We start from the raw sequence: 27,352 nt of genomic DNA, 5'->3' as shown, positions 1-27,352 counted from the left end.
CTTTCCTGGAGGTTTGAATTCTTTGGACTTGTCATAATTCATTCAAAATAAGTATATTTAATTGTTCTTCCCACCTTTCCCTGTGTATTTTTGTTATTTTTCAATGGTTGTTAAGTTTGGATATGGTATTCTGTAGCTTTAAATACAGGGAAAGAAACTCAGCTGCATGTAATCTGTTGCTTTGACATTGTTTGTTCTTAAGAGTTGTGACAAATATAGACTGTAGGAGAGGTAATTCCGACTTGCAAGAGATATGGAGCTGTGCCTAATTGGAATATTTTGATCAGGACCTCGCTTATACATGTGTATTCGTTGTATGTTAATAGTGAGTATGACCAGCATTTGTTATGATTCATATGGCATTTTATTGTAGGTGAGAATGTTTCTTGGTATTGTTTATATATGGTTTTTTACAGAAGATTTACCTGATGAAGGAATAGATCTGAAATGCTGATTATATTATCTGGAACAGCGTAGTCTCCACTTAAAACGGATCTTACTTACTACAAGCCACAATATATAGATGTTTGGACTTCAGTTCAAGGACATGTGATATTTATATAAACTTTTTTTTCCTTGGTGTGCTTGTTCTATTTATGAAGGAAGTCTGCTGCTTCTGAGATCTGCTGTGCTTATTGTGGGTTTAAGTTTGTTACCACCCACTTTTGGATAATTGTTCTTTATTATGATTGTGATTCTACAAATACATCTATATATGAGAGTTTGGCATTATTATTGACTTTGCTTTCTAGATAATTGTTGTTGCATTTATTTAGCGTGCTTTGACTACAGATTTGTTTGTGATTTCATTAGCCATTTTGTGGTGGAACCACTCCCCATTCTCAAAACTCCAAAAATGCCCACTGGTTTAATAGAATTGGGGGCCGCTGATCTAGGGAACCCTTGAAGGCAATTGAAACACTTTCAGGAACATACCTGGAATGCTGGTAAAAAAAGTATCTTTTAAATAGTATGAGGGCTGGTATCCTACCTTTTGTTGTTTCCCTTCAACAAGCTGTGATTAAGGATTGAACTAACCCACTAAATAGCTAATATCTTACCTTGCAGCTGTCTCAGCTTCTCCTGTTAACCGTATGACAACTTTCCCCAAAGGTAATCGGTACTAATCCATTTTACCTGTTTGATTTTTTTAAATTGCCAGCTGATGTTTGAGCACTGTGTTATCTTTAGTGTGGAATTAAGGTGCCATTAGAAGTTTGATGGTCCAAATATGTTGAATAGCTTCGAGCATCAGGACCATCAGTTTGCACAATACCTTATTCTCTATCCTCAGATATGAAGAAGCATTATGAACTGAGGAAACAGTTACAGCCAGCAGTAGCTTCTGCAATCAGTGGCCATGGTTGGGATTGCGGGTTTCTCATATTGTAGGCGGGTATCCAGAAAAAATCATACTGATAATTTGAAAACATATAATGTGAAGTGATCCTTATTTTTAAACACATAAAGGTCTTATTTGAAAACAGAGCATCAGTATTTCTGCATCCCTTTTTAAAGGCCAGGGTATCTATATTTTTCTTTTTCGGACTTGTGTTCACTATATCATGGATTTTGTATTTTAATCTTTTGATGCCTCTTAATTTATTGTGTTCATATCACTACTGCCATGCTGACTTATGGTGTATTTTTAAATCACTTCACCAGTACTTCTAAGAACTAGAATTGCAGTTTTAAGATAGTCATAATTGTTATCTCACTGCATTTGGAACCCAGTGGGGATATTTGCTCTTGCAACTACTCCAAGGAAACTGTTTTCAAAATTCCTCTCTTTGATGGCTGGGAGCTTTAGGCTCGGTTTGCACATACATTGGAATGAGGTGGTAGAATGGCCTGTACTTCTTCAGGTTACTGGTGGCAGGGGTTATAAGGCTCCCCCACATAAAAAAAACTCTCAAGTAAAACAAAAATCTAGGATGTCAGACCTAACACATTAATCTGATTCATAGTTTTCACATTCAAAAATGTGACCCTTCTCTTGAAGTCTGAAGTTTATTCTTCTACCTCAGGACTCTGCCTTTCTTCTCTGTCTATGAGGATGCTCTGCATTCTACTGCATGTGCAGGCCAAGCCTTATTCTCATTTCCATCTCAAATCCATTAATAGCTAGCTTTTAGGAAGATCTAAGACAAGTTCGGTATTCTGTGTTAATTAGAGAAGCCCAGACCTTCTGTCTCTCTCTTTGCTGATAGCACGGCCAGACCGTCCTCGTGACCTTGAGCTAACAGACCTTGCTGAAAGGAGTGTACGTTTGACATGGATACCCGGTGATGACAACAACAGCCCCATCACAGGTCAGGGCATGCTCCTCTGCCTTAAAATCCTGAGGATTATTACTAATTCTAATCTTCTAAATCTACTAGACAGTGTCTGAGAAGCTATGTCTCACTAGCCTTCCCTAATTCTGTCTTCTAGATTACATTGTAGAATTTGAAGAGGATAAATTCCAACCAGGAGTTTGGCACAACCATTCCCGTTATCCAGGAAGTGTGAACTCTGCTGTCCTGCGCCTTGCACCCTATGTCAACTACCAGTTTCGAGTAATAGCTGTGAATGAAGTAGGAAGCAGTTATCCCAGCTTGCCTTCTGAGCGATACCAAACAAATGGAGCACGTAAGTGGTGTCCAGGATGCATTGGGAGCAAAAAGATCTTCTTTATGGTCTCTGTACAGGCACACATGGCTTCTGCAGGCATGCAGAGCAACATTCAGAATCTTCTGGACCTAAAGGTATAAAGCTTGGTGCATGAGGGGATGGTATTAACCCATCAGTGGAATACTACACAGTGTGTGTGTCCTAGACATGATGCAGCAAGTGCCCTCCTGTTCAATTTCCTGACAACTTCTGCTGGCATTCTTTCCCTGTGAGGCTTGACTCTCCAGCAAACTGTTTTCTTCCTTTTTTAAAAATAAAATAAAATGTCAGTATCTTGCTGCCCTTTATGTTCTTTCTCTCTCTCTTTTTGCATTTATTCACTAGCCCAGAAACCCTAACTCCTTTTATAAAAGGATACGTAGGGGAGTCACAGGGGAGAGGAAATCCCATCCCCCCCTGCTTGCCTCCCTCAGTTTCCACTTCTCCCAACATTACCTCTGCTTGCTTCCTGACCTCCTATTTGCTCTGGCTCTTGTCTCTTTACCTTCGCTTACTCCCCCTTGTTTTCCTTCTCTCCCACTGCCTTTCTTTCTGCTTCCTTCCCTCTATCCCTCCCTCCCTCCCTCCTGCATTCCTACCTGTCTTTGTTGCACCAGCCTCACTTTCCTTCATGTTCCTTGTCCACATTTGGGGTTTCCTTTATTATATAAAAACCTGTACACAAATATATAACACATGGAATTCACTGCCACAGGAGGTGGTGGCGGCTACAAGCATGGACAGCTTCAAGAGGGAATTAGATAAGCATATGGAGCAGAGATCCATCAGTGGCTATTAGCCACAAGGTATAGATAGGAACTCTCAGTCTGGGGCAAATGATGCACTGTATTCTTGGTGCCTGGGGGGGGGTCAACAGTGGGAGGGCCTCTAGTGTCCTGGCCCCACTGGTGGACCTCATGATGGCACCTGGTATTATTTGGCCACTGTGTGACAGAGTGTTGGACTGGATGGGCCACTGGCCTGATCCAACATTGGCTTCTCTTATGTTCTTATATGGTGCATACTTGCTCTGTGCCCTTTGTATGGGAGACACTACTAGCAACTGTCCACGTGAACACATGAAGCTGCCCTAGACTAAATCAGGCCCTTGGTCCATCAAGGCAAGCCTTGTCTAAGACTGGCAGCAGCTCTTCAAAGTTTCAGGATGAGGTCTTTCACATCACCTACTGCCAGATCCTCTTGGTTGGGAATGTCAGGGATTGAGCCTAGGACCTTCTGCGTGCCCAGCAAAAGCTCTTCCACTGAGCCATGACCCCTCCCACTGTTGAGGAGGGACGGGGTTGTTAAGCCAATACAGAGGACCAAACAAAAATATACTATTTTTGAAGAGCTGGGACCCAGCTCCCTGAACCCAACTTGTGTCTCCCACAGCCACACAGCAGCTGCGGGTAACAGCATCTAAAAAAGAGAGAGAGAGAGAGACCCCCAAACAGACTTGGAATGGTGCCACAGGGGGAGGAAGGGATCCTGCCTCCCCCCCCCCAAGCCATTTTCCTGCACAAAAAACTCTGCTGTGGGGAATTTATTTCACTGATTTTGCTGCTCCGTGTGGCGTATCTGTGCACATGGACCACCAAATAGGGGAAGTAACTCCCCACAGCATGGTTTTCATGCAGAAAAATGGCTTCAGAGAAGCGGATTCCTTTCCTCCCCCCCCCCCCATTCTGAGCCCATTTGTGCTCTCCTTGTGTGGGTGTGTTGTTTCTCAGCAGCTGCTGCACTGTAGGCTGAGGGAAGATACTGATTGCCCACAGCACTTCCCATTTCTGGCTCCTTACACCAGTGTACCTACAGATACACTCATGTATCTGAGTGACACCGATGTAGGGCTTAGTTGTTATCCTAAGCAGTTTATTAATAGGCATTTGGACTGCACTGATTGGTTGCCTTGGGATCTTAAAATGTATTGTTATAATTAACTGTTCTACGTCTCTTGAGCATTATCATTTGCAAATGACTTGTGGTTTGATGCCAGTGTGAATGTTTATGTTTGTAATTATTTTTATAACAAAATCACAGTGCATCTTCAGAATAAATAGAAATCTAGGTTGCAACTTCACAAGAATCAATATTTCCATTTTCATTTATTAATGATGCCCATTAGTACAATTCCATCAAAAGCCACAAAGTTGAAGTTCAGGGTGTATGTAAAGAGTTCAAAGAACAGAATGCAGAAGCAATGTTAGCTCTGAACACCCTGTTTTGTAAATCAAAGAAATGTCAGGCTCTATTCATATAAAAAGCCAAACCACAACTGTGGGTCCCAGTTGCAGCACTGCGGGGAGAGGGTGAGGGCAGCTGTGACAGCTCTTGCTGAGTCAGAGGGGGCGGGTCAGTGCGAACATGGGGAGCTTGGGCCCAGCCGACCCACCACTGGGGCCTATCAGGGAACCTGGGGGTGGCTGATGGGGTGGGTACATCCAGGCTGCTGTTTAGGTTGCCACACTATCCCGGCTTGCCTTCTTTTCAGCCCAGGCTTTTTGACCCACCCTCCTGCTCCTTGTTGGAAGTAGTTTGTGGGTGGGGGTTCACATGCAGGTTTTGTTTCATTTACTCTCTTCCTTGTTGCGACTTAGCAGTATCAGCATGGGGACCGGATCCATTCTCAGGAAAGCCAACCTGCGTGCCCATTTTCCTGAGTATGGGGATCCCCTTAAGGGAGCTTAGCATGAGGGTCAAGAGGAACGCCCAGCCTGTGGGCACTGCTGGGGATTGTTCAGGTGGCAGGAGAGACCACTCAGGGGTGGCTGCCCTTGTGGGATCCAGCAACCTGTCATCCCAGGGTTTCCCACAACCCCAGCCAGCGGGCTGGGGCAGGCAGGGGATAATCGGCTGGCAGGCAGGTCAGTCATTGAGCAGGATCCGGTACCCCATGCTGTGCCAAAGCTTATTACAGCTGAAGCAATAAAGCTGTGGCCAATGTTATTCAAAAACTTTGTGTGTGTGTCTGTGTGTGTGTCTGTATTATTTCACACCTGGGTTGTAAGCGGGGTTTATTGGTAAGGGACTAAGGGAACACCTCACCTTTGGCGCCCCCCTCACCCCTCCCCTTGGTGCTGGGGCCACAAACCAGGACTTCTGATTTCTACTTTGGAGAACTAAAGCAAACCACAGCTTACCAGTATGGATATGATGGCAAATAATGAGTATAGGAAGAATGGGATAAGGAGGAAGTGTGAGAACCAAGGCTCATTCACAAAATGCCAAATGATGTTTTTGCTTTATGTCTAAACTAGCACAGACAGGATTTCTTGAGAGCATGATTTGACAGTGGTTTTGGAGTCTGAGGCTTAGGAACAGTAAACTGGTGTCTGGGGGGAGGGGTACAGATGATACAGAAGCAATATTCTCCCTTTCCCAAATTATTAATGTGATGAAGTATCATTTCACTTTTCAGTAGATGAGGTTATTCTTCTCCAAAACCTCAAAGGCAACATGTGTCAGCTACAGGAAGAAAGCTCTTGCACATTTCAAGTGACCTGATTTCTTTCTTTACACTGAAGATTCAACATTCCTTTCATCCTGAATCTTTAATGTTGCTGCTGCTGCTGCTCTTTTGTAGCTACAGAAACATTGTAAAATCTATCTTATAAATGTTTTAATTTGGTTTATTCATGTTCCATCTTGCATTATGGTTAGACTTATCTGCTTAACATCTGGATTTTATTGCTGTGAGTGCCATAGTTAGTGAAAAGGTTTACTTTTCAAATTGCCCTTCGCAGTATAAAAGATGCTGTTATTATCTTTCTTTCTGTAGAAGCCACATGGAGGGCCATTTTTACTGGCCTCTGAACAATTCTGCCATTTGATTTGGGGTCATTGCTTTCATCACGTATGCAGAATCTGCAGTCCTCCAGAAGGATTCCAGAAGATTCTGCTTTAGATTTCCTTTCTGTAGTAAAGGAGACATAGCCTTTTAGTGATGTACTTTTTGTGATCTAAAACAAAATTTGTGTTCATTTATTTCAGGTCCAGAAATTAATCCCACTGGTGTTCAAGGGGCAGGATCTTCAAAAAATAATATGGTTATATCATGGACGGTGAGCCAACATTGTAGTGTCTCCTCAATTACGATGCATACTTTTCTGTCATAATTGTAGCAAGAGCAACAAAGGGTCTCTCATGGGACACAAAACAAATATATATATTGTGGCCTATGCTGTAAGGGAGTGAAGTCTACTTTATCTGATGTATGAAGAGTTATTCTATATGTATGGGGGGAGGTGTTCCAAAACAAACCAAATTGTCATGAAATGCAAACCACTGCAGTAAATCTATGCAACTGATCAGGTCGCTCTCATCTTTTGCTCTGCCTAGATATGTGACTGATCTATCACTGACTTACACTTCTGACCTTTTCAGGCACACTCTACTTAAACTTTTTTCTCTATAGTACGTGTATCTCTAAAGTGAGGACAGTAGTTCAGGCATCTGACAGATCTATTGCTAACAGTTAATCCAAAGGAGCATTAGCATAAAGATTTTTTTTAGGACCAATGAAAATGTCATGAAATGCTTTTGAGTTTCCCAGTACTTTTCTTCTGATGAGTACAAAAAACAAAAGGGAAAGGGAAGTGGAAGCAAGTGATGGCTTAAAATGTGGTAGAAAAACCCCAAGTCTGCAGTTCATAATAGTGTTTCAGTGGAATAACAGAAGGCTAAATGGTGCTGGCACCTTTAATTTACTTAGTACTGTAATTCTTCTTGTGCTCTTTTGTAAAACTACTACCTACTGCAGACTTTGGGCTTTCCATCATGTCCTAAAACATTATTCTCCCCTCCCTGTACCACTGTTTTGCTTTTTGTATTGAAGAAGAGTTCTGGGAAACTTGAAAGCTTGCTTATCCCTCTTTTCAGTATTCATGTAAGTATATATAGCAGTCATATGAAGATAATGTTTTATGAGTCTTCCAAAGTTTGCTCTGTTCTAGAAAAGCTTATTCCACAATATGCTTATTTATCTCTGAGATGCTGCAGGGCTCTTGGTTGTTTCTCTGTTCATGAATGTGTGGGAGTGCTAGGGTGAAACTGAACATGACACCAGAAGAACTGCAATGAGGCCTTCCCAGCATTTTAAGGCTAAATTGCAGCCCCACGTGGCCCCAATTTGGATGGGGGGGGCCTTTAATCGTTCCACCCCTGCATGTTTTATGCCTTGTGATACAGCCTGACATACACTACTGTTGGCCATGGAAAGGGAGAAAGAAGATTGTGATGGTCAACTTGGGGTTGTGCATTTTTGCCAGTCAAGATGAATAGTGAGAGGATCGGATTACAGATCTTGCAATTTCTTGCCTTGTTTTAAACTGTAGAGGGGAGACAGGGGATGTATAGCTGCTGTACTACAAACTTGACAAAGGTAACTATTTTCTGTTCTTCATTTTCTTTTTAAAAATCCATTAAGCCACTAAATGCAACTCAAGCTTATGGCCCCAAACTCAAATATATTGTGAAATGGAGGAGAAAGGACACACGAGAGAGCTGGAGCAACGTAACTGTCAACGGTGATGTCAACAAGTACACTGTTACCCAGACACCTACCTACGTGCCCTACGAGATCAAAGTGCAGGCAGAAAATGAGTTTGGACGGGCTGCAGAACCTGATGTTGTCATTGGCTACTCAGGGGAAGATTGTGAGTATTCTCTTAGCCAGAGAGACTTGGGTATACAGAAGGTTCTGGTTCACTTCTTCACACTTGCCAGTGTAAAGGGGGTTCCTTGCAGTTCAAGTTCTATCATGACCAGCTCATTTTTCAGCATAGCACTGAATTCCAGTGTCACTCTTCTTCTGTAGTAATTACTACTACAAATGTAAATGTCTCTCATGTTCCTATACCACTGGGGCAGTAAGTTGAGATTAGATAAAAAATACATTTTGAAGAATAATATAAATGTTAAGACTAGGCAAAACCATCCTGTCACCTTGTGGATGTAGCACTGAACCTTAGAGACATCTAATATTGGCCATGGTCTTCGTTTTCACTGTCTGTGTAACTTAAGCAGGTAAGTGGGTACTTGTAAAATCAGTATCAGTACATTTATTCATTTATTTATACTTTCCATTTGTACCCCGCTCACCCCCGAAGGGCTCTGAGCGGCTTACACGGTGCATGGTGCAGAGACCTTTGCAGAAACCCTAACTATGGCCACAGTACGTCTGGGGTGGGGGAAGCCCTACCAGGTACCCTCCTGGCTCCGATCGTTCGTTTATCCGGCGAGTGGACGACTCCTTCCAGTTTTTCTCTGGTGTGTCTTCCGCGGCCTCCGCTGTTCTTTCGGCTCTCTGGCGACTCCTATCGGGGGCTGTTGGTTATGGGCCCTGGTGCACAGCCGCGGTGGGCGTCACAACATCCTTGCGGCTCCTGCTGGCCACGTCATCAGCTGCCGAACCAACCGCCCCCTTGGGATGTCGCTGCCTCTCTTCATTTCCTCTGTGCTGACCAACGCCATGTCGCCGCTGCTTCTCGATTCCTCGCTCGGATGGAGCCCAATTTCGAGGGACGGGTACCTCCCTGTCCTCCTACGGACAGGTACCCATTTATCTAATTGCCCCAAGGGGCTTTCGGACTGCTGGGTTGGCAGGATAAATTAATGGATACATGGATAAATTAATGGACAAATGCTATGAATCTCACTGGGGTTGCCTTGGATTTTTTTCTCAGCCCAGCTCACCGCACAGGGTTGTTGTAAGGATAAAATGGAAAGACCTTGAGCCCCTTGGAGGAAGGGTGGAACACCAATGCAATAAACCCAGTATCTTTAAGCCACAGCCTTTGAGAATCCAAAATGTTTGGAACATTTTTCTTTACCATCTAACTTTTAGCACAAGCTTAGTTGCCAAATTAATTAATCTAGTTTTCTGCCTGTCATTCTGAGTGACAGCATTAAGAGGGTTTTTGTTTTCATTCCAGGCTGCCACAAGCTCCCAAACAAAGATTCCCTCTGCCCCCTTCACACCAGCCAGGCCCAACCCCCGAATCACATGAAAACAAATTACATGATTGGTCCAGCTGCACGGGTCCCCAGATTGACCAGTGATCCACAGCCTACCTGTTGATAAATGGCTCTGCAGGACCAAGACTGCATAATTTTTTTAATAATTTGGCACTAAACATTTATACTCTTTCTGGAATGCAAATACACATGCCACTTCCCCATAGATAGTGTATGTGGGTTAGTGTGTAACTTCTGCCTGTTGCTCTTAGTCTTTTGGTTATCATTAGCTTGCAAATTAAAGCACTTCTAAGTCCCACTGATTTCAATGAGAGAAGTAAGCATGTGCTTAAATCTTTTCTTAGAAATCAATGGAACATAACAGCAATTTGCTTGTCTGAATTATGAATAGCAAAAGGGCATTAATCTTCCTTGGCCTGTATTCATATTCACTTTATCCACTGGTGTGAGATTTTTAAGGCATTCATTATTTTGCTGCATTCTCAAGAAAAATATTGGTGATACATAGTTAATCCAGATGATTCTGTGATGATGAGCGTGGCCTTTGCAGCTATGCCAGTGAGGAAGAATGGTGACAATAGTCTGATATATATTGTCAGACCTTGGGGCTGTAAGGAAAGAGAATTGTGACAGTACAGCCCAGTTCTCCAGCCCCTGGGGTAGTAGATTCCTCCCACCACCAGACTAAGGACACAATAGGTAGATTGGCCATTGAGTGACAGATGAGATAAAGGATCATGAATGCTTCTGAAAGATGTTTGTGCATTTTTGAGATTCAAATGAAGCCCACAGTAGACAGGTACTCCACTGGAGAGCTCACTTATAAAGGAGACATTGAAAATGTTACTTTGTCCTTCAGTGGAACCTGGTACATGAATGATTTTTTTCCTATGATATTCTTCGGGGAATTGAGAATTGCTGCAAGACGTAAGAAGCAAAAGGTTTCTTAAACATAATCACTCTGGCTCTTAAAGGACTCTTATGTCAAAAGCAATTCCTTGGGTGGTGTTCAGAAGGTTCTAGGAAGCCAGTATAGACACTGGAATTTTGGTTCCAAATACATTTTTATTCTGTTTTAATTAGTTACTCTTCATTTTCTTTTTTGTTTTGCATATGTCAGACAAATATTAGCATCATAAGTAACTTAAAACAAAGAGATGAAAGGGGGGATGGGAGGAGAAACTGAGAGAGCAATATTGAGTGAAGGGGAATAAAATAAATAATTTCCATCCTTTTCAACATGACGAGGAATACTGGCTAGGAAGAACTGTGGTAGAACAGCTGTTTTCATGTTTCACATATTGGCTTGCAGAGACCTTGCAAATAATACCAAATGTAGGCAAATATGAATATTCTCATTCCTGGACCACAAGAAGCATAGTCAAAATCTTTTCAAGCTTTGTCTGCAAGGATCTGAGCATTTTTTCCCCTGGTAAACGGAAGTTCCAACTTCAGGCATTAAAAAATCAGTTTCAGACTTTGCTTTCCTAGCTAGTACTCACATCTGCATCATGATAGCAATGAATGAATCAATCAATCCTGTATTTATTTTAAAAGTAAGAATGGAGAACAGACAACCTAATACTGTTGTTATGAAAGTACTTTTCTTTGCGAATGTCTACCCTGGCAGTCAGAAAAATGGGGCAGAGTGTACGGTCAGTTGGAAGTCAGACCCTTCTGAAGCCTCTGTCCTGTATACCAACAGTGCTTGGAAAAGAGATGCCACCTGAATCTCGGTGAAATTTTGTAGTTTTTCAGTGGCTAGTTAGTTTGAATGAATGAACAGCAAACTTTTGTCAACTTAGGCTGAAGAACACCTTTTGTAGAATGCAATGCAGCATCATTTCTTCTGTTTTTTAAAATAAAAATGTTTTAAACTTGCTCACTGTGAACTGTGGTTCACACAATGATCCAGATATTGTGTCCAGTCCCTACACTTTGCAGATTTTATTTATTTTTTAATTCTTTGGCTTCTTTGCCCTTTGCTGTTCTCACCCTTCACCCCCCCCCCCTTGAGTCCTGGATGCAGAGAATGTAACTGCAAAGAAATTTCTCAATCTTCCCTTCGGTATCTGCATCACATGGGGCTCGATCACAGGAAATTCTTTGCGCCCATTGCTGTTGCCAAGTCCACTGTCCCAAGCACTGTAGCTCATCCCCTGGGAAACTGCACATACATTAACCAGTTTTTCCTGACCACCCAGCTATGCATGTCGTTCCACATACTCCCATCAGGTCCCAAGAACAGTCACTCTGTTTGTGAGCAGCTAGATCGTGGTAGCTTCTTGCTGTTGCTGGTTTAAAGGGGGATATATTTAGAACACCACCCCCCCCAAAAAAAAAAGAATAACCGGAAGTAACGAACATGGAGGAAGTTACACAGGCATCTTGAACATTACATAACTAGTTTGGATGTACTAGCTAGATAAATGAAATTAATAAACCAGATAGAGAACTTTATTCAAGAAATCCTTGCAATAGTACAAGGTACGTATATCAAAATGCAATGACTCTTTCCAGTAATTTGCAATAGTCAAAGGCAGACATCAAGACAATGGCTTGGATCACAAGCTGCAGAGTGGATCTTCCTTGAATCCCTTTTCCCCTGCATTCCTCTGAAACCTTCAGAAAGCTGATGCTGGGGTTCGTGGTAGCCTCATGGACAAAATACATAGTGATGGGACTGAAATCACCTCTCTTGGCTCTTCCACTAGGGAGTGTTTTCTGGTACAAGAGCAGTCTAGAACTGACTTTGTTGCTCATGGCCTGGACACTCATCCTGTTGACATCTCTGATAAACAAATTTTGCAGAAGACCAGAGGCAACAAGTGCCAAAAGAAATTAGGGTGTATATCATAGACAATGATGCCTGTGTTGCACTACTCTCTCCAGATTTGTATCTGACTCTAGCCTAAGTCACATTGCAAAATGAAGAAATGTAATCCATAGTGTCATTTTTGCCTTACCATTAAGACACTGGGATGCTTGATCATTCCTTGCTGTAGCAGCAGAATATAAGAATCCAGTGGCACCTTAAAATGCTTTGAGGGCCACTTTTCCTGTTACATGTCAATGAAAGCTATTTCCCTGTGGCAAAAGTAACAAAATTGTACAGCTCTTATTCCCATTTGTATTCTAAGCTAAAAGTTACTGTGTGAATAAAAGTGTTGCTTCATACTGCAGGGAAAATGCTATTTCACTCTGTGTTAATAGTTTTAATTATTAATAGCATATCACCAGGAGACAATTCAACTAAATTTCTGCTGCTCAGGTCTGTAGTGAATTTTGAAAAGAGCGGATGTTTCTTATTCAGGATGCTCTGGTCCTGTTAGTGAGGACTTTGAATTGTAAAATGCTTACATAATATGGAAATGGCAGGAATGTGTTGGGGATGAAACATAGCTGAGTTTTGAGCATTTTTCTTTCTTTTTTAGACTGCTAGTCTTACCTGTCTGATAATGCCTGTTGGGTTAACTGTGAAAATCTGTTGAGGACATTGTACCTGTAATTCAGAGCAGGATGGGGGGGAAGAGAAAGACAAGGATGACAGTAGGGTAGGGTTGATGTCATGCAATAATTGTGTAGGTGATACTTCTTCTTTCCACAAGATGGCAGCAGATGCACTTTTGTATGTTTCCTAAGATGCCGGGACAACATTTAGGAGCAAGTTCCTTTTGTGCTTTAGGCCAAACCCTATGGTATCTTCAAGATGGAATGGAATCTTTCTTCAAATATATGTGTTTTATTAATCTCTTGTTTTCCTTTATTCTTGACCACTTAGATCCCAAGGCTCCTCCCACTGATATTAGACTCAGAGTTTTAAACAGTACGGCAATCAGCCTACAGTGGACTAGAGTGTACCCGGATACCATCCAGGGACAGCTTAAGGAGTACAGAGTGAGCACAGCCGAAATTAGATCATTTTGATTATTAATATGGCTAACCCTGACACTAATGATAACTAGTCACATGGCCTTTATACAATGGGGATGACATGAAAGATCCAGAAACTGCTAAATGATACTGAAGACACATATTATACAGGCAGATATCTACAGCTGTAGAAAAGCCTCCATAAATAGCTGAACCTGGTATTTTTAAGAACCAGATAAAACAAAGTTTCTTACGGACAGGGCATATTTTTCTCCTACTGGAGTCCAAAGGAGGCCAGTCCCTGCCATAGACAATTTTAAACTATTGTGCCACTTGTAGCTTCCTCATGTGTGTAAGTTCTCTGATTGTGTTGAGGTTTTGGAGGAAAAGCCATGACAGGCAAACCAGCTTTAAAAGTGATTCTGTTTTTCACTACAGGGGCCAATCTTGATCAGCTATAGCATTTTCACTCCAACATTTCTAATGAAACATGGTTTGGTCTCATATTTTGTCTCCTAAATAAGCTTTTGAATGATTATTGATTTCTCACTGATTCAAAATGATGAGCTTTTATTCATTCTGGAATAGATAGTACAAAGTAGTCTTTGTTTCAAAAAGTATAATACTCATCTCTCTATGTTAATTACAATTTAGATTTTTATAGGGTTGAGGTTTTCCTCCCACCTTTAAAAAGATGCTTCCCCTTAGAAAAAGAATCCCTTTACCATTCTGAGCAATCATATCAAAATACATGTAACATTGGTGAGTTGTGACTTCATCTAGTCAGTGATAAGTCACCAAGGGCAATTCTGAGTAGTTGCTGACTTATAAAGCCCCTCTTCACACAATATTAAGCTGGTTTCCTTCATCACAAATTTTCACTATGGATAAGAAAAGTAACTTCAGACACTTTTCCTGACTACTGTGTCATTCCTAGTGTATATTTGTCGTGTTTTATTAATGTGTGTGCCAGTGCTCTGTTTTGGCCTTGTTTCATTTAAAAACTGTGCTGATAACTAAAGATAGCTTAAAAACAACAGCAAAAGAACCCTAAATATTCTCTGTGTTTGAGATCATGCTCTCTCTCTCTCTCCCATCCATTTCCAAAAATGTTGCCCGGGTAGATACCAAACCAAGTCTACAGAAGGGGAAAATGGGGGTTACAAAGGGGAAAAAATAGCAGCAAATAGTTCAAGAATGTCAGCACTTCAGCAGAAATGTATTCTACCCCTCCCATTTGTCAAGTGTTCACATTTCTCAGATTTGAGAGCTTTGTTTTATAGGATATGAAGCTCTTCACCCACAGTTTTTCTGTTCTTAAATACCAATTGAGTTGTACCTCTAGAATGAAGAGTCTGTTAATGGTCATGGAAATGGGGAAGTACAGTGTGAAGCCTGAGAGCCTGGTCCCTTCTTGGCCTGTTTGGTTTTGGCCAGCTCATTAATCACCTGCATTCCCTCAGTTTTCCCATCTGTAAAATAATAAACAATACTGACTTCCACCTCACTTCATGGAATGATTGGCAAGTGTGAACTAACCTTCCTTGTGTAAAAGAAGCAAGTGACTGGAATGAATTTGTTCTTGAAATCAAGTAACACCCAAACAAGAAAAAGTTTCACTTGCCTTACATGTTTCTTGAAGGCCTATTTCTGGAGAGAGAGTAGTTTGCTGAAGAATCTGTGGGTCTCCAAGAAAAGGCAGTCTGAGAGTTTTATTGGAGACCGAACACGGGGCATAGTGTCCCGGCTGTTTCCTTACAGCAACTACAAACTGGAGATGGTTGTAGTCAACGGGAGAGGAGATGGGCCTCGGAGTGAAATTAAGGAGTTCACAACACCTGAAGGAGGTAGGTTCCTGCATAACTTTTTGCAGGTTCTGCACAATTTACATAGTGTGTGAAACATGAAGGTGTACTAGAGCTCTGTGAGTCTTAGAGTCAGTCCTAACATTTCCTGGGCTCTGAGGAGTGGGCCACTAATAATGATAAAGACCTCTTTAAAATCTCCAGCATTTGGCATAGGCTTAGGTTTGCTAGTTTCCCAATGCACAAGAAATGCCTAGTTTGTCTTCTGCCGCCAACTGTTCTGTGTCCTTCTGTGTTATGGAAGAGCATAAAGAGTGGATTAAGCAAAGAGGATATAGTATAAGACTTCATAGATCAGCCTACACAGACATACCACTGGGATTCATAAAGGATAACGGATTGTAATAGGTGAATGAATTCAGAAAAAATGGAAATAATTGAAAATGCACTAGGAAAGGCAGAATGACCCTTTGGTAGCAGATTTTTATTTATGGATAGCTATTGCTGGTCGTAGTCCAACTTGGTCTTAACATGTTCAACGATGAACTCTGGATTTTATTGTAGAATTATTATTTATTGTTATTTATGGAATTTCTGAATCACCCCATCCCGGAGTAAACAGGGCTCTGGGCGATTTACTACAACAGATTAAAACATACAAAAATACAAATTAAAACCAACAAATCAATTAGTCTGAATTTCACAATCTCCAGATGGTGTCTAGAATTTAATCTGAAATTTGCCCTGGACTGTTCTTCCATCTCATGGGCAGGTTAAGAAGGAGGCCAAAGGGGGCAAGGTGGAAGAAAAGAGTAGGGTGCTAGCTATGATGGAAAACCGTTGCTGTCCTCAACCAACAGCCTGGTGGAACATCTCTGCCTTACAGGCCCTGTGGAATTGCATTAAATCCTGCAGGACCGTGATGGAAGTTGGCAGAGAGTTCCACCAGGTCAGAGTCAAGGCTGAGAAAGCCTTGACTCTGGTCAAAGACAGCTGAATATCTTTGGGGCCAAGGATCACCAGCAGATTGCTCTCAGCAAAGTGAAATGCTCTCCTGGGGACATACCAGAGAAGATGGTCCTGAAGATACACTGGTCCCAGATCGTCAAGGCCTTAAAGGTCAGTACCAACACCTTGAATCTGACTCGGTACTCCACTGGAAGCCAGTGGCTAGGTCAGGGCGTGACAGGAAAGGGGCTGGTTGCTGCACTTCGCGTAGATGGAAAAATGCCAGTCTGGTAATATTTGTGACATGGGCCTCCATAGTTAAGGAGGCATCCAGGACCACGCCCAAACTCCTGATGGATTGTGCCAGTGTTAGTGGCACCCTGTCAAGGTTGGGAAGTCTATGCCGCAGACCTGACGCATGCCCCCCCAGCCACAGAACCTCTGTCTTCATCAGATACAGCCTCAGCCTACTCTTTTTTAACCATCCCACCACATCAAGTAGAGACTACCACCAAATGAGAAGGGAGCACTCACTGGAGAAGACCCTGTTGCTGGGAAAGATTGAAGTTCAAAGAAGACGGGGACAGCAAAGGATGAGATGGTTAGACAGTGTCATAGATGCAACGAACATGAAACTGAGCAAACCTCAGAGGACGGCGGAAGACAGGAAGGCCTGGCGTGATCTGGTCCATGGGGTCACAAAGAATCGGACTCAACTGTGTGACTGAACAACAACAAAACCACTTCCGTTTGCTTTCATAGCTGGATCAATAGCTTTTCATCATTTCTCATAACCGGCAATGAAACTTCTTTAGTGTTTATAGTTGCTGTATCATTCTAATGGATTGTACTAAGCTGATGAACAACAGCATTTATAATGATTATAGGGAATCGAGAAATGACAGAATTGCACAATGGACATAGTTTTAATACAAGAACCATCTTGCCAGGAATTTCCACTGGCTTTTATCTTCCAAAAAGTGAAATCCTATTTTGGCTCCATCTTCTTTTTACAACTAAAAGGCTTTTAAAAGAACACATTTTTAAAAATACTAATAATGGCATGTAGAGCTTTGGTTTTAAGAACATAAGAGAAGCCAATGTTGGATCAGGCCAATGGCCCACCCAGTCCAACAATCTAACACACAGTAGCAAAACGGGGTGGGGTGGGACTGAAATATTAAATCCCCTCTCCCCCTTGCATGGTCCTGATCTTAGTTGCAGCTTCATGAACTATTTATCTTAAACAGATTGATAGACGTATCTGTTCATGCCCTAAACCGAATTGTCTGACTTTTCCATAGCCACTGAGTCAATTCCTACATCACTCCTGTTTGACAGGAGCTTAACCGAAGGCCCTTTTCACATTACCATACTAAACCGAATCTTATTAATTGTTGGCCTGTTTTCGAGTACAGTGATACAGGGATGGGGGTTTCATACAGCAAATTTGTTTCCATTAACAAGCCATCTCTGAAGCGCTTATGGTCATTTCGGACAGTGCCACTTTTTTCTCCTGCCCTTTTTCACTGCGCAATCTTCCTCTGACTTTTTAAAACGTTCTAAGCTGACCGCTATAGTCAATAAAGTCAATGCATTTCAGTGGTGCCGCCATAGCACTGAAGTGCTGTATTGGTTTAGCTCTATAGTACTCACCTTAGAATGTTAAAAAAAAGTCTGAGGAAGATCACACGGCAAAAAAAGGGCAGGGGGAAAGCAGCACACCACAGCAATTCAGAAGCCCAACAAAGGGCTTGAAAATGGAAAAAAGCAATTTCCCTCAAAAGCAGCTCAACCATGCCTTGCCAACCCAACGCAAGCAGGTTTATATGAACATTCCGCTAGCAGCTGGTTACTAAAACGGGTCTATCTGAAATAACAGAAAAAAATCCATTAGCAAGCAGTTTTAAAAGGGTCAGAGTCTACTGTTGCTGTTCTTTTTTACTGCATCCTAGTCCTATGCTCAGAAGTATACTTGTGGGTTCTGTCAGTTTCATCATGAAAGTGGCCAGCAACAGCTTTTCAAAGGATTTTAAACTATGTTTCTCTGCTTCATGGTACAAGTATAAAGAACCAGTCACCGCTGTGAATCCCAGGGCAGCGACACAACCAGCGCACCAGTTTGTTTCCTCACTGCGTCGCTTAGGAAAATGTCGCAGGATGAGTACAGTGTCCTGTGTACCACTTGCAGATACATAAAATCACCCAGATTCTGGGAAAGCTCTTTTTATACTTTGGAGGACTTTATCAGTAATGTAAGGACCTGCAGTTTGTACTTTTGACAAAACACGCTTGTGGCTCCTTTCACTGGATGCCTGAAATATGGATATGAGTGCTGATAGGGGGAAAGCTATCTCTTACCTAAGCAGACATAGTTATTGGTAGTTCAACATGTAGGTTAAAGAACTGAATGAGCAAGTTATTCAGCACAGAAATCACCTGTGATGAAGAGTGCCTAATTTATGGAAATCAGTTTATGGCTTTGGGTAGTGGGTCACCAAGAAGCTGGTTTAGTTTTCCTGCACTTACAGCAGAGAGTCTTTTGTGCATCCAACAACATTCTGAGAGTGTGGTGGAGATGGGGTTAGCATTTACTTTATTAAACCTAAACACCCACTCAAAGCTTGGATTTGGAGGAGGGATTTTAACCTGTTGCAGAAGATACATTCAGGAATTTGTCCATGTGTTTTTTAAATCCACTTTATATGAGAGCAATTTATTTTTATTTCTGAACCCTTCCTCCCCTAACAACAGTTGCTACCTGAGTCAAAGTTAAGTACTTTTAAGCCCTGTTGGTTTTAATGGGACAGTGTTAAGCATACACTTGGCTCCCATAGTAGCTCGCAAAAAGCATACGAGTGAGGAGGCCTGGGCTCAAATCCCTGGTCAGTCTTGAAGCTCACTGGGTGACCTGGTCATTCTCTTTTGGCTTATACCACCTCACAAGGTTTTTGTAAAAATGTAATGCCGCCTTGAGCTCCTTGGAAGAAAGGCAGGATAAATATGTGATGGGTGGGAAAAGGCTGCAGCCTCTGGTTGTAAGGAGAGGGAGGTCCTTTGCATGCCCCTTACAGTGTGTACTGCGTGGTCAGTCTGTTCTGTACTGACACAATACTGATCCAGAGGCATAGAGTATGTTCTCTTTCCCCACTCAGCAGCTGCAGCCTCCTCCATCACGTCACACTACCTTGTGAACCACCCAGGCTTATCACTCCCATCAAAACCATTGGGACTTCCAAGTGGTTAACTTTGATTGCGGCAAACATATCATGAAAGTAATGTAACGCCTGTTGATGAAAATTAAGAATTTTGTCAAAGGTGTTCCAGTGTATTTGTGTATTGTGAGGCTAGGGAACATTGTTGGTTATGATGAGACACACGTAGCATTTTCTGTGATGAAAGGAAATGGGGTGCCTTCTTTAAGGGGTGGTGTGATGAAATCCCACTACACATTACCTTATCTGTGTGGTTCTTCAAAAGGTACTGACAAGCTTTTGATATTCATATAAACGACATCAAATCATAAACCACCCCATCCAGTTGCGTGGTTTAGCCAACAGAGGGCAGCAACACATCCTCTCCTCCCATACATTAAATCCAGGGAATTTTATGCAAATACAGAGCTGTCAAAAGTTAGCATAGGTGTCTCTTACTGCATATGATCATGACTCTGTTGACTTGAAACCACATGTAAAGTAATGTAACATAGGCTTTCCATGTGCCAGCTCCAAACTTTCTATGTGCATATTATTTTGAACAGTGTGCATATAAGCAATGTTATCTTATGATTTCTTCTCCTTTTTCTTTCTTGCCCCCACCTTTCCCCTAAGTACCCAGTGCCCCAAGGTATTTCAAAATCCGCCAGCCAAATGTGGATACCATCACATTGGAATGGGAGCACCCTGAACATCCTAATGGCATACTTATTGGATACACCCTTAGATACCAAGCCTGTATGTCCCATACTCATTTTATGGAAATTTTGTTTGTTGTTTTGTTTGTCATTCTCATTTTTTAATGATCTGTAATCTGAATGTTATCTGAGAGTTGAATAACCTATCCTAGTGCAGTGGTATTTCTTACAAGTTACTAAAATATATGTTCCTGATTAAATATGATGCATTTGCTCACTATAAATTTCTATTTCAGTGTAAAATATGTGTACTTTAGGAAGAATTTTGCAAGAATGTGGACATGGGAAACTGGGAAAAAATAATTTTGGAACACTGCACTTGGGTATAGTGGAAAAGATAAATTTGCCTGCGTTCCATGCTTGTTAAAACTTCCTGTCTTCAAGTTTTTTAAAAAAATTATAACCTGCCTTACGGACCCAATGCAGTACTATCTATAACTGTCACCAGACAGACAGAAAATGTAGTTTTTGCCCAAAGAATTTGAGTTAGGCGCCCCACTGCCTATGTACCTTACTTGAAAGCATCTCTAGGACTAATATGGTGCATAGCCTTTAGGACACAGGGGGGTTAAATTTTGGCAGGTGTGTGTTTAGTTCTACTAGCTGATTTTTTAAATGATTCCTTAGAACTAACATGAATCATTCTAATGAAGCCCATGCTGTGCAAGGATGAGAGGTGGTGAAATGTCTAGCTAAGTTTTTTTTCCAAAACAAGACTTAAGCCTACACAGCCTGCCTTTCTCCCCAGTTAACGGATCCAAAGCTGGCAGAACAATTGTAGAGAACCTCTCTCCTAATCAGACAAAGTTTTTACTCCAGCGGACGGATCCTATATCACGCTATAGATTTGACCTGCGTGGCAGGACACAGATTGGGGACGGGGAGCCTGCCAAAGGGGAGTCACCATCTCCAGTGAATGAAGGTAAGTGGAAACATGATGCCAGCGCAGTTTGGACGTGAGAGAGGCATGTGTGCTCTGTAGAGCTGGATGTATGTGTGTTGAAACTCCTGTGGTGTCCAAACATATCTGGATTTTTTAAAATGGTGTCATTATTTAGGTTGGTTTTTTTTTTTATTGCCGGCAGCTTCAGACCTGAAACTTGAAGCACACTTCTGATTTCGCCCTCAATGTTCTGCAGTAGTATGCTTTTCTTTACCCAACCATTAATTCAAGTATTGTCTCATTGTAAATACTGGAAAAACAAAACAAACAAAGGCAATTAGCTTATTCATTGAATTTCTAAATTATTAAAAGGGGGGGCTAACACTTTGCAGAATTTCAAAATAATAAAAACAGCCTGAGGCACCCGTGCTTTTATGATACTACATTCGGTATTCGTATGTAATAATGATGGATGTGGCTATAATGTTTGAAAATAAGGGATATTTTTGCAAAAAATGGTTTAGAAATATCAGCAATAGATATTCTGTGTGGTCTTTGTAAATAGGACAGTTGTGTTATTTGGGACTGGGATATTTCTGCCTTTACTCTTTACTGCACTGTTGCTGACAGAGATTGGTAACCTTTTCACATAATGTTACCCAGTATTTGGATCTTGTTTAAAGTTTCTGAACAATTTCAAGAAAAAGAAGAAGGGTTTTGGTAAGAGCAGCAAAATTTCTGCTGAACAACTTATTTACTTATTATTAAATTCAATTTTTATACCGCCCATTCCCTGAAACAGGGCTCAGGGTGGAGTACAAAGACCTACTAAAACAGTATATCATATAGTTAGAAACATTTAAAATTACAATTAAATTCTAATATTTATTCAAAATTAAACAGATGGCGGTGGAAATTTCCAGTTGTGCTACCACTTTGCAGGGGGTGAGAGTGCCAACCAAATGGGCACGCTGTCCTCAACCAAAAGCCTGGTGGAACATCTCTGCCTTACAGGCCCTGCGGAACTGCATCAAGTTTCACAGGACCTGGATGTTACTCAGCAGAAAGTTCCACCAGGTTGGGGCCAGGGCACTAAAAGCCTCAGCCCTGGTCGAGGACAGACGGATATCTCTCAGGTCGAGGACCGCAAGCAAGTTCTTATCAGCTGAGCATAATGCTCTTTGAGCGTATGCCTGTAGAGGTGGTCCCGAAGATACATGGGTCCCCGACCATTTAGGGCCTTGAAGTTAAGCACTCAAACCTTGAACCTGATCCAGTACTCAGTTGCTAACCAGTGCAGCTCGTACAGCACAGGTCAAATGTGTGCCATTCGCGGGGTCCCTGTAAGGACTCACACCACTGCATTCTGGACCAGCTAAAATTTCTGGCTGCCCATTTCGTGACTTTATAACCTAGTGGCTTTTGAACCTGTGGCACTAACATTAGTGGCTTTAGAACCTTTGGCACTAACAATAAGAAAGAGTGGTAAAGGAATTTCTATTTAAACTAGAAGCAAAAATAATATGTATACTTAAAATATTGGATGAACCATTTCTGATCCCAAAAATACTTAGAACATAAGTATCCTTATATGAAACACGTATTTAAGGCAATTGGCTTCCCCTTTCTGGAGCATCTCCACAATGCCTATATGTTATCAAGCAAATTTATGGCTATTTTTATTGGTTCATGGAGAGGTATAAAGCAGCTGCTTCCTGTAGCCCCCTGTGCCCCCACTAGAGTGCAAGAGACAAGTTGGGGAAGTCTAATGGGCACTTTCCTGTCCCCTCTGCAATCAACAAACGACCAGAGGGGCGGGGTGGGGTGGGGTGGGGGGAGCCACAACTTGTAGATTCCTAAAAGGATAAAAATACTCTTTGTGAAAGATCCATCAAACTAAGTGAAAGTTCAGTAGCCCTCAGGGAAGGAGGATGGAAACAAAGCCGGCTCTGTACATTCTGTAATTTTTTTTAAAAAAAATCCTGAATTCAGTTCAGTCTCTTCCTTTGGTAAATAGGCTGTTAATTGTGTATCTTCTGAATTGTAATATGTGGGAAAACATTTCCTTGAATATACGTTTAAAAAATTGAGTTGCTGTTTCTACATTTTTAAGCAGGCAAGCTCTGGGCATGTTACTTAGTAGTTGGCAACAGCATAAACATGTATCTCTTCCCATGCTGTACAAAGGAATGAATTCACATTCAGGTTGGCAGTGGCTGAGGATTGTCTGGCAACAGAAACTTCTACATCACCTTGATGTAGCTTGGTTTCTGAAGCTACATAGTGCTCCAAATTTTGGTTTTGCTTAGAACATGACAGAAAACAGATGGACAGTTGTAATTATTAGTTCTGGATGCTGTTTGTAAAAAATAATAATAACCTTTTTTGGTGTTGTTGACTGTGGTTTTGTAATAATTTCTAATAATCTGGACTGGACCTTGACAAGAAGCTCTCTAAAAGGCCTATATGGAGTAGAAAATAATTCTCAACTAGTGAAAACTTCAGTAGTTCTGTTGCTGATTACTCTTTTCCCCCCCTTTCCCAAAGCCTGGCTCACACAATGCAACAATTAACCAAAACTCTCTGTGATCGTGCTTCGTCACTGGTGCTTCCGGATGCCATCCTCAGACCTGCCAGTGAGTGGATTACAGGGACAACTGATGGTGTATCTTTACAATGTGCTGCCACTAAGCCAGCATCAGGCCAGTGTAATCATGATGCCAGCATACAAATGGGCAGCGTCAGTGGTGGAGTAAGGCTTAGTTGGCATCCTGAGCCTCCCCAACCTGCATCCCACCCCAACACAATGTTACATCAGCAAGAACCTTGGTGTGCCATTTAAAGGTCCCGTTCCAACACACTGAGAATGAAACTGTTTCCCTTCACTCCGTTACTAAGTTCTGGAACAGCTTAAGATACTTATTAAGTCTGCAGCCAATCACAGCCAGTGCAAAACACTATATAAACCCCAACCAGGACAGCCATCAGTCAGAACGTATGACACACAATACAGGTCCATATCTATCTGGCCTCATGACAAGCACATATAGCACACACACTCTGGGCTTTGATGATGGTAACCAAATAGAAAAAGCACTTTGCTAATCCTGCTGTTGAACTGCGGTGGCTCAAGTGGTTAAGACGCTGAACTGCAGGCTGTGGAAGGTCAGTAGTTCAGCAGTTCGAGACCCGAGTGTGCCGCATGATGGAGTGAGCTCCCATCTCTAGTTCCTGCTCCTGCCAACCTAGCAGTTAGAAAGCAAGAAATTGCAAGTAGATAAATAGGTGCCACTTCGGTGGGAAGGTGACAGCGTTCCGTGCTCCTTGGTGTTTAGTCATGCCGGCCACATGACCACGGAAACATCTTCGGACAGCGCTGGCTCTTCGGCTTTGAAACGGAGATGAGCACCGCAACCCTAGAGTCGGATTTGACTGGCTTTCGAGCAAGGGAACCTTTACCTTTTTAATCCTGCTGTGCTCAGATCACTTACGGATACTCCACCTTGGGAACAGACACCGAACTGGACCCTCCGCTTCTCCAACTAGGAATTCAAGGACAACACACCCCACACAGGTAAGCAAGGGAAGGGGAATCCCTGCCTCAAACTGTGACTTGCAAATATTCCTCCCTGCCCCAATACATACTTACTCTCTGTATTGCCTCAGTAAGCCTAAGTTGCTAAAAATATGTATATACAGTACAGAAAGGAGGGGGGAGGCTTACAGAGACGCTGGAAGTTCATCACAATGCTTTCAGCTAAAGCGGGGACAAAAAGAACCTAACTACAGTCCTGGATGACTACCAACCTTTCTATTCTACCTTTTGCTACTGCAGGCCAAACAGTTACTAAGCCTGTTTCCTTGCAGAATCAGAGTTCTTTGCAGCAGCAGAAAGCGAACACACAGTTCCAATGCAAAACCTTACAGGGGATGGTAAGTGTTGGCTCTGTGTTGCCCAGCAGGTATATCCAACTATGTGGGAACCTCCAGAGGGGAGAAGGGGAGCTGCAATGGCACCACATGCAGGATTATGGGATCAACTTGTTCTTTGCTGCTACTATGGAACACTACTCATAACTGTCCTTGTGTCTCTCTAACAGGAGGATGTACTCCATTCACAGTGCAATGCCAACCATCTGCCAAGCCTATAGCACAACCAATGGCTGCAGTGACCAGTGTGCTTCCAGCTGCATTGCTATGGGGTTGCCAGCTCCTTGGTGCCAGTTTGGTGTAGTGGTTAGGAGTGCGGACTCTAATCTGGGAGAACCAGGTTTGATTCCCCACTCCTCCACATGCAGCTGCTGGTGTGACCTTGGGTCAGTCACAAGTCGGTTCAGAGCTGTACTCTCACAAGCAGTTCTCGAAAGAGTTCTCTCAGTACCATCTACCTCACAGGGTGTCTGTTGTGGGGAAGGGAAAGGAGATTGTAAGCCGCTCTGAGACTATTTTGGGTCGTGAAGGGCGGGGTATAAATCCAATCCCTTCTTCTTGTTCTAACCTAGCTCCTCCACCATTGCAAGCTGCTTAACAAACAGTTATTTTACTGGAACAGTTGTCCCTTTCATAGGCATGCAGCGATAAGGACAGCTCTACCTGTAATCTGTCAGTGCAGCTTGGAAAGTCACAGCACCCTTGCTGTAACAAGAAAATTTGCCAACCCCGTTCACCTGCCTTGTTTCCAATATGCCTGATGCTGTTCAATAAATGTGTGGATTGCTTTACAGCTGTGTGTCTGATTTGGGGTTTGGTAGACAGGGATCCCCCACCCTTTGTTCTTTACTAGCCTCAGCTATCTTCAACAGGCAGCTCTCACTAGGAGGGGTCTCAGGGAGTTGTCCAGTGTTTGTACAGGGGGAGGCAGGGGTCCTCATATTCCGTACTCATCCAGGTTATCACCGACTTTGATAAGCAGCCTCTGTGATAGGTGCAGGGACGGATAGAGCACAAAGTTTGCTAAGATGAAAGAAAATGTGTTACTTTCTGAGTGCAACAGGAGGAATGATACATGAGAGAGATACATGAAAATTATTGGCATGTGGGGCAGCCAATCAGCATGGCCAGTCCATATCCACTGGCTGCATATGATGTTGCAAAACCCCAGCTATTCTGGGACTCCTCCCAGGGCTGCCGCCGCCTTTGCAGCGGACCCCTTAAATGGGATCCAGACCCCTTAAATTGGATCCAAACCCATGGCCCCATAGGGTGCCTTTCCCTAATAGCGGTTGGCAAACTGACAGGAATGACTTCTGTGAACATGCAGTTATGTGTTCCCTTGTTACCACCTTTGCATCTGCCTCCCCCATGCCAAGCAAAAAGCTGGTACTCCTTAGATGATCATGCTGTGTGCCCCCCTCGAACCCTTGTGTGGGATGAGATCTTCAGAATTCTATTAGGCCTCTTCTGAGTGAGGTACAGAAGAATGTGAGTGTTTTGTCTGAAGTGGCCCCATTTCCTTCCATGTGTGTGCCCCTGGCAAAGAGTATGGGGTTGCAGGAGGAAACGCAAACCAGCATCTGAAGAGCTCCCTGGAGTGTATGCAGTCCAGGGCTTCTCCAGGTCATGCCATGATCCTCCTTGCAGTGACGGGTGCTGGGTCCCCTTTGTATCCTCCCTAGCTGTGCTGTGCATGTAGGCAGAAGCAGCCCTGATGCTGGAGGGGAGGGCATGATCTGCTTCTGCCTGTCACGTGGTGATGGCAGTAGCACACCATTCCATGATTGTTGGGTTGCCATAGGATTGATATGGACTCTGGGGCAATTGCTGACCTCTCTGCACCTCGTTTCATCCTGTATTTCTGGTCTGCTAAATGAACATCAGATAACAACTAGCAGCACTAGCACTGCATCAGTATCTTTAGGGGCCTCTGCTAAAACTCCTCTTAACTTAGCTCCACCATCTTGAAGGTGAAGCTTAACTCCACCACCACCCTCTACCGGCTGTGAGCACCGCATTACTTGGATGCTTCACCTGCAGCAGCCCCACAGTTTCTACAATGAGTCATATTAAATGAATTTTTTTAAAAAATTAATCTCATCAGTGAAAAATACAGGAGCCATATGAGTTGTGCCTGGATTAGGCAAAATGTTGTGTGGCTTCTCCTAAATATAATGGTGGCTTCCCGCTGTCCACACAGAAAAATCCCCATGTGGAAGCAGTCAGCTGTCATGAGCTGATGTAGTTGCATTTATGTTGACATCAAGTACAGGACATTTTGCACAGCTTCGTGAGTATAGCTATGCAAGTGTTCACAGCAGTATGCAAAAGCCATATTATGCTGCTTTCTGCTCACTGGTTTGAGCAGTT

General features: G+C 42.6%; 1 protein-coding gene across 1 annotated transcript in view; it reads left to right on the top strand.

Annotated features, from left to right (window-relative positions):
• The window catches only part of NFASC (neurofascin), a 136,320-nt gene that overhangs the window by 65,463 nt on the left and 43,505 nt on the right, over positions 1 to 27,352 (top strand). The window contains 9 exon segments of the mRNA XM_015419339.1: positions 1,078 to 1,113; positions 2,211 to 2,312; positions 2,434 to 2,631; positions 6,643 to 6,713; positions 8,078 to 8,306; positions 13,409 to 13,524; positions 15,143 to 15,347; positions 20,084 to 20,206; positions 20,915 to 21,088. Of these exon segments, the coding sequence (XP_015274825.1) occupies positions 1,078 to 1,113; positions 2,211 to 2,312; positions 2,434 to 2,631; positions 6,643 to 6,713; positions 8,078 to 8,306; positions 13,409 to 13,524; positions 15,143 to 15,347; positions 20,084 to 20,206; positions 20,915 to 21,088 (1,254 nt within the window).

Source organism: Gekko japonicus, unplaced genomic scaffold, assembly GCF_001447785.1.
Source record: "Gekko japonicus isolate JY-2015 unplaced genomic scaffold, Gekko_japonicus_V1.1 scaffold276, whole genome shotgun sequence".
NCBI lineage: Eukaryota > Metazoa > Chordata > Lepidosauria > Squamata > Gekkonidae > Gekko > Gekko japonicus.
This window is presented reverse-complemented; position numbering and strand designations above follow the sequence as displayed.